This window comes from Limulus polyphemus, unplaced genomic scaffold, assembly GCF_000517525.1.
Source record: "Limulus polyphemus unplaced genomic scaffold, Limulus_polyphemus-2.1.2 Scaffold326, whole genome shotgun sequence".
Taxonomy (NCBI): Eukaryota; Metazoa; Arthropoda; class Merostomata; order Xiphosura; family Limulidae; genus Limulus; species Limulus polyphemus.
This window is the reverse complement of record NW_013665936.1, coordinates 230,080-243,000: the sequence shown is the minus strand read 5'-3', so window position 1 is coordinate 243,000 and position 12,921 is coordinate 230,080. Positions and strand designations below refer to the sequence as shown.

The window sequence follows — 12,921 nt, the reverse complement described above, 5'->3', positions numbered from 1 at the left end:
TTACTAAATACTAGTACAATTTTAGTAGAGATACACTCAGTACATTCAGATATAATATATATATATATACAACATCATGTTTACATGTTCTTTATAAGGTCTGTCAAACTGACTGACCCCATTTGCATATAGTTAATTAATTTAATAGTAACCTTGATTAATTGATTATTTTACGTAGCACTAATCGATGTACTCAATGGTCATGGATAATCAACTGTATTGATTAATCAAGTTAATCATCCAGCTCTATTGCTCAGGCTTAATCTCTACATTGAAGTTCAAAAAACATCAGAATAGAAAATAGAAATAAAATTAAGCCATGTTGTAAAATAGTTTATTTAAGAATCATTAGGCTAAACAAAACAGAATCTTACACTAGGTGAGTACAAGAGTCATTCCAGTCTCCTTTGTACCTAGCACCCATGGCACAGGCTTTATCTCGCAACTCACTTCGAAATGGATTTTGAAAGCCACTTAATACAAAAACAACCTTCTTCATCAACTGGTTAAAAGGCCCTTCCTTCACCTTGTGAAATCCCTTTGCCTCTAAAATAATTAAGAAAGAAAGAGATAAAAATATACACACAAAATGAAGATTCCTTGCAACAAAAGTTAACATTTTCCTATACTAAAAATGTATTTCTGATAAATACTACCTCACCACTAGCCTTGATACTCCCACCTACCCTCACATATATTCACGTGAGACATCTGCATGATATCACCTACATAAGTGCAACACAACTCCTATCGTCACTAGCCTCCTCCCTTTGTGCAGCCCAAAATCACTTTGTGATGGGGCAGTACATACAAAACCAAGTGGGGAGGACAGGTGGGAAATGTGAGAGAGGTAAGTATCTATCAGAAAGACACTTACAGTTTAGGAAAATCTTAACTTCTGATACATTATCTTAACTCCTCTGACAAATAGCTATAATCCTACACTGAGTTGGTGGAGGGCCTAGTAAGATGATCCCGCTTTAAAAAGTGCCTAAAAAAAGACAATGGGGAGTGCAAATAAATGGAATGCAACACCTCCACTTCTGAGCCAGGTATACTTTTGGCCCACAAGAAATTTTGTCACATTAAAAGCAGAAACAGTTAAGCTTAAATGTGTGCATATCCAACATGAACATCACCATATCCACCGGGAACTAACATCCAGGGAAAGTAGGATAGTGGACAGCAAAGTGAGAGTGCATCTTCAGGCGACTTTGGGAATGTATCTTCCAGCACATGGTAGGAGGAGGGTACCTGGCCACATGTGAAATACAGGAACCAAAAGCGTAGAGTTACTATGGCATGTTGGACTGTAAATGGGAGATTGACCTCAATCAACACCATACGAATCGTGATAGGAATATCCAGTCCATGGTAGGAATAGGGTTCTCAACTCTTCACCTCGAATATGGGAACTGGTAGGGAGGATGAGCTTTCGTAGCAAGGATCTACATCATCATGTGTATCATCCAACACAACCAGCACCATATCTGCCAGGAACCAATATTTGGAAAATGGTGGGAAGGTAAACAGCAAAGTGGGGTGCATATCCAGTACATCACCAGGCAGCATTGGGAATGTATCGTCCAGTCAGCAGAAGGAGGAGAATACTCAGCCACATACGTGATGACTTGTGTGGCTGGTCCAGCTCCAACCATCCCCCATATCTGCCAGGAACTGACATCCAGGAAACAGTAGGAAGTAGAGTGCCTAAGTTGGAGGGGTGAACTGCATGTTGGTGGAATGCATCATCCAACATCTGACAGCATCTGGAATTGTACATCGGACCTGTGGTAGGTTGAGCATCAACACCATCTACACCAACAGAACACCACCATCCTACTCTCAACTGAATGGGATTGAGCACACTCAGGAGGAAACCTCCATGGTCCACCACCCAAGTGGATAGGAACTGGTAAGTGGCAAGGACTCTTATACTCCACTAGAAAAAGGAGGAAAAGTGTGTTGGAAAGTCCAGAGGAAAGCTGCACTGGAGACAGTGCAATGAGTGACTATGGTACCATATTTTGAAAAGCAGGCCAATCCTATGACCTACAATACACAGTTCATCTGGAATGGGCAGTAATCCCTGTCTGCTTTACTCATGCTAGTTCACAAGTCTATGGTCCAGAATGAAAATCTTTGTGAAGCAATATTCCACGAGGTATGCCTAAAAGTGGTCTTGTGGACCACCACATCTCAACGGTGAGCGCATATTACTCACAGGTTTTACACTGCGGATTTAAGAATAAGTATACCTAGTCAGGCAACACTAAGCAACAAAGGCACCTGCAAAGAAAATGCAGAAAAAAGGAGCTCTTACCCTCTCAAAGAAGTGGAAACCACAAGAGAGCTAGCCAATATGAAGCCACTAACAGAACCCAACACAGAGGGGTCTGGATGATGGAAAGGACCCGAGGAATCAGACGAATGGGAGAGAAGTATTACAGGCAGAGAACCAACCAATACTGATTGAGAGCATCCACTGCTCCAGCCAAAACCATGGGAGCTGAGAATTGAGATGAATGGCAAAGGTGTACAACTTTGGAACACCCAACTGGGCACAGAGACCCCAAAGAACCCATGGGTCCGGTGACCACTCCATAGAGAGAATCCTGTTGGGACACAATAAACAATCCATGACAAGATTCAGAACACCCCAAATATGACAAACCAACAAAAGAATTACAGGAGATCCAATGTCCAAAAACAGAGGTCTCTCGACCGAGTGCCCCCTTGCCTGTTGACACACTAGATCACTGTCGAGTTGGTGAAATGGACCATCACTGACTGACCCTTAAGGCCTGGAAGGAAATAAACTAAAGCCCAAAAAACTGTGATGAGCTCCACAAGAGACTGATATGGGGAATAGACTCTTAGAGAGTCCACATTTTTGAAACCAACTGAGCATCCAGATAAGCACCCCAACCTAAAAGAGAAACATCCGTAAAAAGGTGACATTCCAGATGAGGAGAAGGAAAAGGGACAACAATAGTGGTGTTCTCTCGATCCAACCACCAGGCAAAATAGGTCTGTAAGTTTGGAGGAAGGAAGAGAGGAGCATCCACGGGATCCCAAACAATGCTTCCAGAGAAGCCCACATCCCCAAAAAGAGAGAGAACCTCTTGTGCAGTGGGAGAAGAACAAGAGGAGAGGCAGAACTAGTAGTCCTCAACCAAAGAGGATAAGGTTGGGTCCGACTGAGTAGGAGATTGAACAACACCCCAAGATGAACTAGGTATAACATGGGGGGAGGAAAGACTTCACCTTCACCAACCAACCAACTCGAGCCACTTCTCTGAGGAGAAACTGAGTATGAGGAAGCTAGAAGTAGCCAGTTGTCCATATAATGGTGGAAGTAGGCCCTAGGAATGAAGAAGAGAGGCAAATGCCCAGACCACCAGACAAAAAAAAGGGTAGGGGCTAGGGGAATCAGAACAGAAGAGCACGGAACTGAAACACACACATCCCTGATGGACAAATCAAAGATAATGTTGGGATGCATGGGAGGTGGGAATGTATAAGTAGGCATTCGACATATTGACCTTTGTTATCCACTGATCAGGAGTGAAAACTCAACGAAGAACAAGGTAGGACTCCATGGTGAAATATGTGAGGACCAGGAAGAGGTTCAGATCCAACAGATCATTGATAAGGTGCCAGTCCCCTGCCTTTTTGGGGACAACAAACAGACAGGAATAAAAAATCCCAATGAAAGGTATATTTCCATTTGATGGCACTGTTGCAAACAAGTCCTGAACTGCCTCTGAAAGTCATTGGCCATCAATGGGATCCCAAGGAAAATGGAAGAAAATGGGATGCGGAGACAAAGGAGGACCAGACCCTCAGAAACCACCTTCAGAACCAAAGGGTTTGTGGTAAAGTCTCTCCAACTGTGGGCAAAGCTGAGGAACTTAGACCCCAAAGGTCCCAAACCCATAATTTTACCACAGAGATTGCCAGTAGACCGACAGCAAACCTCAGGAATATGAAGAAGCAGGAACTGGCATAGGAGATGAAGGAGGAGGGCAAAACATAGAAACATGTACAGGAGTGGTTTGGGATAAATGGGAGGCCAAGGAAAAAAGGAGGTATGCAATCAACCTGACTCAACCTTGGCCTCCATAACAGTCAGGAATGTCTCCAAAAACCTCCTGCCATAGTAAAAGGTGCCATGTGCAAATCGCACAAAGAGGAGGGAGACAAACAAACCTGAGACAAAAGGGCATCCTGACCCAAAAGATCCCAACAACAGATCAACCACAATTGCAAAGCCAGGGCAGAAGAGGAGAGGTGTGCTAATGTGGAGAAAAAGAAATTCCAAGTCTCCACTGAAAAACCCTCTTGGGAATGCTGAATAGCCTCAGACAACAGGTGTAGGGAGGACAAGGAACAGAGAAGGATGGACAGGGTGAGACAAATATGGGAAAGCTGAAGCTGGGAAAAGGAAACCAAAGTATTGGAGTCATATCCCCACAAAGGGACAAGCGACTCCAAATTCTGTGAGTCTAGAAAGGGAAAATCAGAAGGATGATATTCCAGAGCATGGTCGTTGAGAGTATGTGGAGGGTTGAGACATACTAATACCTGAATGCAACTGGTCCGCAAAGCGACTCACATGAACCACAATATCTAAACACTGACACAAGGGCTCATCACTGAGAAGGGCAGGAGTAGAATCACAGGAAATTGGAAATAAGGATAAAACATACCAAACCTGATTGATTAAATCGAAAAATAGGGAAGGAGGACTGGACACATCACCAAAAATAACACGCAGCTGTGAGGCACAGGCAAGAAGGGGAAACAGGCTGTCCAAATCCTTATCGTCATGTTCAAGCAAACCCTCACCTGGTATGCGAAGACAATCATCAGGTGATTCAGAAGACTACATAAAAATAGCTAACTCCCTAACCAGAGTTGTTACTTCTTGAGTAGATAAAGCTTGCTCAGATGCCATTGAAATGGCTGGCAAATTAGCTGTAGTAGTAGCAGTAGCTGTGGTAGATTCCACATGGACTTGCAAGTGTATGACCAGAGAAGTATCAGGAAAAAAACAGTTCTCAAACTCTGTTCTCAAGCCATTAAAAGTCGAAAAAATATGGTGAAAAACGATTATGCACGGCCTAATAATTCACAGGAAACTTGATCAATTAAGAAAATTTTCAGTCAGAATACACGAGTGAAATCATGTCTTAACAGTTAAGATTGCCAACTGGGAAGTGATTTTGGACTGCACAGAGAAGAGGGGATAATGATGATGAGTTGTGAGTTGTGTCACATTCCTATTGGTGGAGGGTTGCTGCATAATAATTTACAGGATAGCATGCAGATGTCTCACGCGAATACACATGATGGTAGGTGGGAGTATCAAGGTTATTGATGAGAGAAAATTAGTGCATATAGAGGGCAGTCTTAAGTCAAGAAAAGCTACTTGTAAGATATTGTATTGGAAATCTTAATTTTCATCCTAATATGTATTCTACACTAAGAAGCAAACACTTAATTTTATTTAAAATGTATTTTTTTTAAAGAGTTTTTCTTTGCTGCAAGATACATGTATACACAACCAGTCCACAATATTTTCCATATGTAAGTTAAAATTCATTCTATAAAATACTAAATATATTGAAATTACACATTTTCAGATAAATAATGTTATATGGGATACACTGACAAAGAAAACATAATGTTTCACCATAAGGAAGCTTTTTGTAAGGAATGCTGAGAAAAAATTATCTTTTTTTTCTTTAGTGCCCTAAAACTTCTTAGGTAAATACACTTACCTAAATCATTTCTTGAAGCTTTAAAATAGGCCGTATGAGATCTCTCATGTTTTAGTATTGTTAGAGCACCATAATTAGTCCAATAAATTGGAATTTTGTGAAAGTACATTTATTTTCAGAGTTACAGTAAAATTTAGTTTGTATAGCTTCACAGAAACAGGATCAGTGCAATAGACCAATGGTGTTGACAATGTTAACACCTATTCTGTATTAACTGCATGGAGAGGCTTTTAAACATTCAATTTAAATATTGTGCATTATGCTTCCTCCCTACTGTTTAAGAATTTCAATGTTAGAGGTATTAATAGAGCTGTTTTCCCTATTCCACTTCTGATACTTTAAATTATTCACATAATCATAGTAGGCAAGGGTTACCACAATACAACTAGACATAGTTTTCTATGGTTCTGGGCTAAAGTTTTAATTTTTTTTTTTTACCTCTCTGAACTTTATTTGAGGGTGTTTCTTCATTTTCAGCAGATTGTTTTCTTTTTCTCTTTACAATGTTCTTGCGAGATTCTTTACCAGTACATTTTTGTTCACTTGGCCTTGGACTGCTTGTAGTTTTCTCTTTTGTGTATGATTCTCTATTATATTTTTCTGCACTAGACTGCTTTGTACTGGCTAGGAGTTTTTGCTTTATGAACTCTGAAGGACTTGCACCATTGCCTCCTCTTCCAGTATTTTTCTAAAAACATTAACAATAGATATATAACAGTATATACAGCTCACTGAGAAATAAAAAAATCTTCATTTATGATATTTTACTCTTGTGATGTCCAGCGTAGTCTGAGTAAATTCATTTAACTCAAAAACAGTAAGAAGTCTAACTTATCAAATTATACAAACTAACAATCTCAGAAAACTGAATTAAATTAGCACCTCAGAAGAAAACAAAGATGGAAAGGCAGACGAAAAAATGAAGAGTAACCAGAAGGACTTGGCTAAGAAATTATTATAGGATAAATTAGGTAATAAAAATTCAAAAGAAAACCTCTTGAAAAATATAAGCATATGTTGTCACTTATTCAACTAATAAATTAAACACATACAGCATTTTTTACTAGATGAGAGCCCAAAATACAATATTACTAACCAAATATTAGGGACAACTTTTTTCCATTAATTTTAAAAGAGTAAAACAAAACCTGGCTTACATTCCATAAATTACAGCTTCACTTTCTGACTGGTTTTAATGGATGCATTTTCAACAGTTTTAACAAAAAAGGTATCCTTTCCATTCATCACATACCATACTTATGAACTGTAGCCAATTAAATACAAATGGGCAAAACAAAATACAAAAAAAGTTTGTATTCAAAATAAAATTTTGAGTGATAACTTAAAACAGAGGAAAAGAAAGAACATAAAACCTTCAACATCTGGGTCTCCCTATTTACAGAAGCCTCAAGATATCCAATATGGGTTATTTTCAAAAGTTTATATGAAGTGGCTTCGTTACTTTAATGTGTGCTAAAATACATGACTGACATAATGAATAAAGTAACATGTAACAGAGCTAACCATCAGTCTTAAGTTATTTCCTGGAGTTACTCCATTCACTAACCAAAAGATTAATACAAGTTGAACTTGTCCATTGATTGAACAAAAGTAACTGCAAAAAACTTGAGAAAGTTGTTTTTAAAGCTTTAATGCATAATACAAGTTGAAAGTTGCTATTGTGTATGCTTCATTTCCAACTATAGAACATCCACCGAGTCTTTTCCTACCACATGTGAAATCAATTAACAAAACCCTTACACAAGCAGCCAGCCCAAAAAGTGCTGTAGATAAAAAGCAGTCATTCTTTATGCAACCATCATCAAATATATCAGTAAGTCAAAACATGAGGGAATCCTCAATAGCTGCAGCACTTAAAATATTTTTGGCAGGATTAGAGTAAATTAATCTACGAGACCTTTATTCTCCTGAATAAATATTTCTAGATTTCTGTGTTCCAGCAATACCAGTTTAGAAGTGTATACCCGATTTGATTTCATTACTCATCAGGAACTCTACCAGCCTACCCTCAAACTGAAATTCTCTTAGGCAGGATTAGAGTAAATTAATCTATGAGACCTCGGGCATGGTCAAATATACCATTCAAAAGGGTTTGATCTCCTGGGTCCAAAACAGTAATTAGATCTCAAATCAGTCAAGGGATGACAAAGCTATGAGCTAACAGTTCGTATTTGAAAAACTCAGAACCATTCTATGAGCTAAACACCTAAAAATTCCTCAAATTATTCAAGTTGTCATCATGAAAATGATGCTTCCTGATATTAACAAAACCCCTAAGGTAAGAATGACTTTATAAAAGTGATTTACATACACTATGAAACAGTAATTTTATGTAAATTGTAAATAAACCCTTCAGGTATTTTTCTTATTTTATCCAGCAAATATCAACAAGCAAGTAAAATACACAAGATATTTCCATATGTGAAATCTTAAAATACAATAATTATTACATTAAAATTAAAATTTGAAGCTGTTTGACAGGTAAACAACGTAACATAAATTGTTTAAATAAAATTAAATAAAGCCAGATCTTTTGAACAAAAAACTGAATTTATCTGCAATTTTTCACCCATAGGCCTACTTCAGACAGTTACCAATCATAAATTAACAAGGAATAAAATAAATACTCAGTTACATGATACATCACAATGACAAAACAATTATACTATAACAAAAGAATATTAATATTGGTAGTCAAGAGGACATTATAGAAAGGTTGCTTAGAACTGAAAATTAGTATATATATATACAACTTGTATACACTTGTGCATATGGAAAATAAATATGTACAAATCACAATAATAATATAGTGGCATAAAAGTAGAAATTACACCAACTGAATTCATTGTTAGTATGCTGAATTTTCCATAGAGGCCAAGTAAGTCTATTATTATTTGTTGGTTTGAGTTTGTCAATCAAAACCCTTTCCAAAATTTTTCTGTAAACATCAGTTAAATTTTTTGCAAAACATTTTGCTGTAAAATGTAACATGGCACCTTTAGATACTTGTGTGCTGTTGTATAATGTATTCAACAAGTTTTCAATTTTTTGAATCCTATTGTGCAGCTATGGATTAGTTTATTCAATATGTGTGAAATCACACAGTGCACAAGATAGTGAGTATAAAACATATTTTATTGAAAAACTATTTTATAAGCAAGCTCCAACAACAATAAAATTTTGCACTGAGCATGACAATTTTTTGAAGGCCAAACACATTTAAAATAAGGCTTTGTCTTTCATGTACTTTAATATCAAGACTGCTGCTTTTAATTTATTATTTTACCTTAATTATGATCGATTTCATCATTTATAAAAGGTAAAACAAAAAAGGCTATTGCTAAACTTTAGTAGCGACTATCTATTCAGTTTATTGAATTTTCAATTCATATGATGTTTCACTCTAACAATTGTTTTGTTAAAAGAGAATTTTTTGGTTTTCATCTTTCACGAGCATTATTGTCTAAGCTGAGCTTGATAGAAGTTAGAACTATATGATACTCCACTGGTTGGTTTTATATACACCTCATGAGGTAATGTTTCATGCCAACTAAAATTAATTGTGCCTCAAGGTTAAGAAGTTAATTAGATGCACTCTAATGTTCCATAGCACATTTTTATGCTAATATGGAAGTTGTTCAAATATTGAAAGAAATCTCGAGGCTGCACAAGACTGTAACTCCAAACAAAGAAAAAGTAGCCCATTAATAAATAAATTTCTAATTTATACATAAAGCACTCCTAGCAGTTGTTGATGTCTTTAAGTTATAAGTTTACAATCAGTAATTGCCAATCATTGGCCGATAACCAATATATTGTGAATAAATTAAATTGTTATTATTTGAGAAGTTATAATGATTTATACTTTATTTTTATTTGTGTAAGTGTAAGAGCTCTCAGAAGAGTACTAAGAGTTAAACTAGTAGCACCCAACTTATCTGTGCTCACCTCTTTGGGGACACCTGGTAAGATGAATGAATACTCAAACATGTGAATTTTATTGAATCATGCAGAAGAATGAAGTGATATGAAACTTTAATTCTACAACAAACTTTCATCACATTAAAAAATTATGTTCATGCTTAAAAGAACTATTTCAAAATGTATTTATCAGACAAATAACTAAAAAAAAAAGATTCTCTAGTTTCTAGCATTAAAAATAGTTTAAGTTTACTCCAAGTGAATTTTGATGTTCTTTATGAGATATTCCATCACTGTTCAGATGTATCATATACATCATTTATCCATATTCCATTCTGCTGCCTGCCATGTGACTTATTGCACATGTCCATGGGTTTTAAATAAGCTTTGGTTTCCTGTTATAAGTTAGATTTGTTGTGATGAAAATTCAGTTTCAGATAGACGGGAGAGAAGGTCTTTCAGAGGCAAGTACCTGTTTGAAATTCATTTTAATTCTAAAAATGTAAAATTCAAACCAGGCAGACATACCTCTAAAATACTGAAAGCCAGAATACCCACAATGGAAAAGTGGAAACTGAGGAAACAATTATAGAGCAAGTAGAGAGGTCATTTATGTTATGTGTACAAAAATTGCAGACAAGCAGAGTCAAAATAGAATCAATAATTTTTAGAACTGGAAGAATTAGTGGAGTGGAAAAGCCTTCTAGAAAAAAAGATGGGACCTGAAGGGCACTCAGAAACAATACATTCTTCTCAGCAGAGTATCTCTTCATCCATGATGATGCTCTTGTTAATAGTGAAACAGGAGTCAATTTTGCGAGTGGTAATAGTGTATTAGCACCAGCAGAGCCAACAGTGAGATAATGGTGATGGCATGAATAGGTAGGAGAATTAATACGTACTGCTTCTTCAGTGGAAGGTTCTCTGAAAGATTCGGACACACATCATGAAAGAACATACTTCAGATGTAATAACCCCTCTTCTTCCATATAAAAGAAAAACAATGGTTGAAGCAGAGACACTGAGCAAAATCTCCAATGCCGTGCAGAAGAAGGAAAGGAACCTACCGTGACATCATCAGCTACTAGATGGCATTCTTAGTTCACTTCCAATGGGCAACACCCTCTATGTTAGACCTTGATGAACACATTCCACCCTCTACATTCAAGCTCCATGGGAGGGACTTCCACAACTCATGACTATTTTTTTTTTTTTTTTTGCTGTTGAAGAAACATTCTCTCACACACACAAAAGAAAAATACATACATATACCAATGTATTCAAAATATCTTGGCCACAGACACCCCTAGAGTTATGAATTGAAATGTTGGGAGATACAGCAAGAAGTATGTTATTGAGGGCAAACACAGAGATTAAACAACTTGCAAGAGTCCTGGCATGATAAGTTGATATTAAATATTGATTCTCAGTACAGTGAAAGGATACTATATCCAATCACCGTATCTACCTTGTTTAGTGTTGTTTGTGTGGAGCTCAAAATTATTCATAATCCCAGTAATCCTGAAAATTGGAAATGGTAAACCGTCTCCAACCATTATTAATTCATTATTCTTAATGAAGCAAGATTCATGAAATGATACTTCTGATAAGATATAAACAACTAATGATAATTCCCTTGAAAAGATGCCATTCTTGAAAAAAGTTGGAACAAACAAAAAGAACTATGGCAATTATCTCTCACAACTCAATTTATCTGGGAGGAAGGTTCAATCCAGATAGAAATACAAAGCCTCCTTACAAAAAGAAAGAGTAAGAGAAAATCAATGAGAATAATGTCTGAAAATACATCTTCAGTGAAGGAGAATTGAGTGAACAAGTTGCAAAAGTACAAAGGGAGAAATCAGGCAACTGAACGATATACTTAATTTCCACTGAATCCATGTCTCAAAAAGAACCAGAAATATAACAGAGACAACACAGGCACATGATATTTGTGGCAACAGAAAGAGGCTGAAAACTGGCAAGGAGTGCAGCTCTGTAACTTGCCAAAGAAGCAGACAAGAAGCAAAAGAAAGGGAATAGGATTCCTCAGAGAAAGACAATAGAAGTGGAAACTATGGTGAAGTAGGCCAGCCTGGGAAAGAAGAGTTGAAAAACAGGACCAACTGATCTTAGTCACTACCCAAGAAAGAAGTGTAGAGGGTAGGCATTTTGTTATTTAATCTCAATAGGCTCAAAGCATCCAACACAAGAGAAGCTGGACTAGGAAACATGCAAAGCATCAGATGATAAAGCACAGCCATCACAAGTACCAAATCTTAATAACCTCATATGAAATGAAATTAATTAAGTAATTTATATATTTAAAAAACATTCCTGTAAGTGGAATTCTGCAAATATTGGATATGTCACAAAGAGATAAACGTTCCAATTTCAACAGTACCAAAAATAGTTTGATAACAATTTTTTTTTCAAAATCTTGCTCTTCAATGACGATACTCATCTAAGAAAAGCATTAATGAACCCTCTGGAATACATTATACAATACCCCATAAAAATCAACAGGTTCCAAATTTACCTTTAACAACAAATATTTCATTAAAAACAAGAACTAATATTGACAAAAAAGTACTACAAGGAGTATTGATATATATAAACTCAAACCAACAATTAATAACAGAAATACTTTCAATATATATATTCGAAATTGGGCATACCTAAAAAGTAATTCACTTATTAGAAATTTTTATTCTCTTTCCTTTTTTATAACTATTTTTTTTCTCACGTACACGTGAAGTATGCATACATAATTATAACATTTAATGCTAATCACTACAAGATCATCCTCTTGATTACTAACATGAATATTGCATTGTTATAGTATTGTTGTCACATCTTCCCCATGTATCACAAGCAAAAGTACCTACCCCCAATGGCAGGAAAAGTTTAAGTTAACCTATCTATTTAAATTATTTCATGGACTTTGAAAAGGGTAATTGTTTTGCACTCTTGGGTTCACTCAGTCAAAGTAATGAGTTACTTAAACTGCCAACCATGAAAAGTAGCTGTTGAGCATTTCAGTTATGCTAAGAGCCACTCAACAATAACATACAGTAAACCTGCATTTTTATTCTTTAAGCGAAGTCACATTTTGAAATGTGAATGATACTGTGACAAATTCCTAACAATTTAGTGTAGAATATCCTGTTTGTGAAATAAAAATTTGGGATCA

General features: G+C 36.4%; 1 protein-coding gene across 2 annotated transcripts in view; it reads right to left on the bottom strand.

Annotated features, from left to right (window-relative positions):
* The window catches only part of LOC106457401 (DNA repair protein XRCC1-like), an 83,868-nt gene that overhangs the window by 37,774 nt on the left and 33,173 nt on the right, over positions 1-12,921 (bottom strand). For both annotated transcript variants that reach the window (XM_022383312.1, XM_013916812.2), the window contains exons 7-8: positions 6,225-6,474; positions 375-546 (exon numbers count right to left, since the gene is read on the bottom strand). In XM_022383312.1, coding sequence (XP_022239020.1) covers positions 375-546; positions 6,225-6,474 — 422 coding nt within the window. The remainder of the gene's footprint in view (positions 1-374; positions 547-6,224; positions 6,475-12,921) is intronic.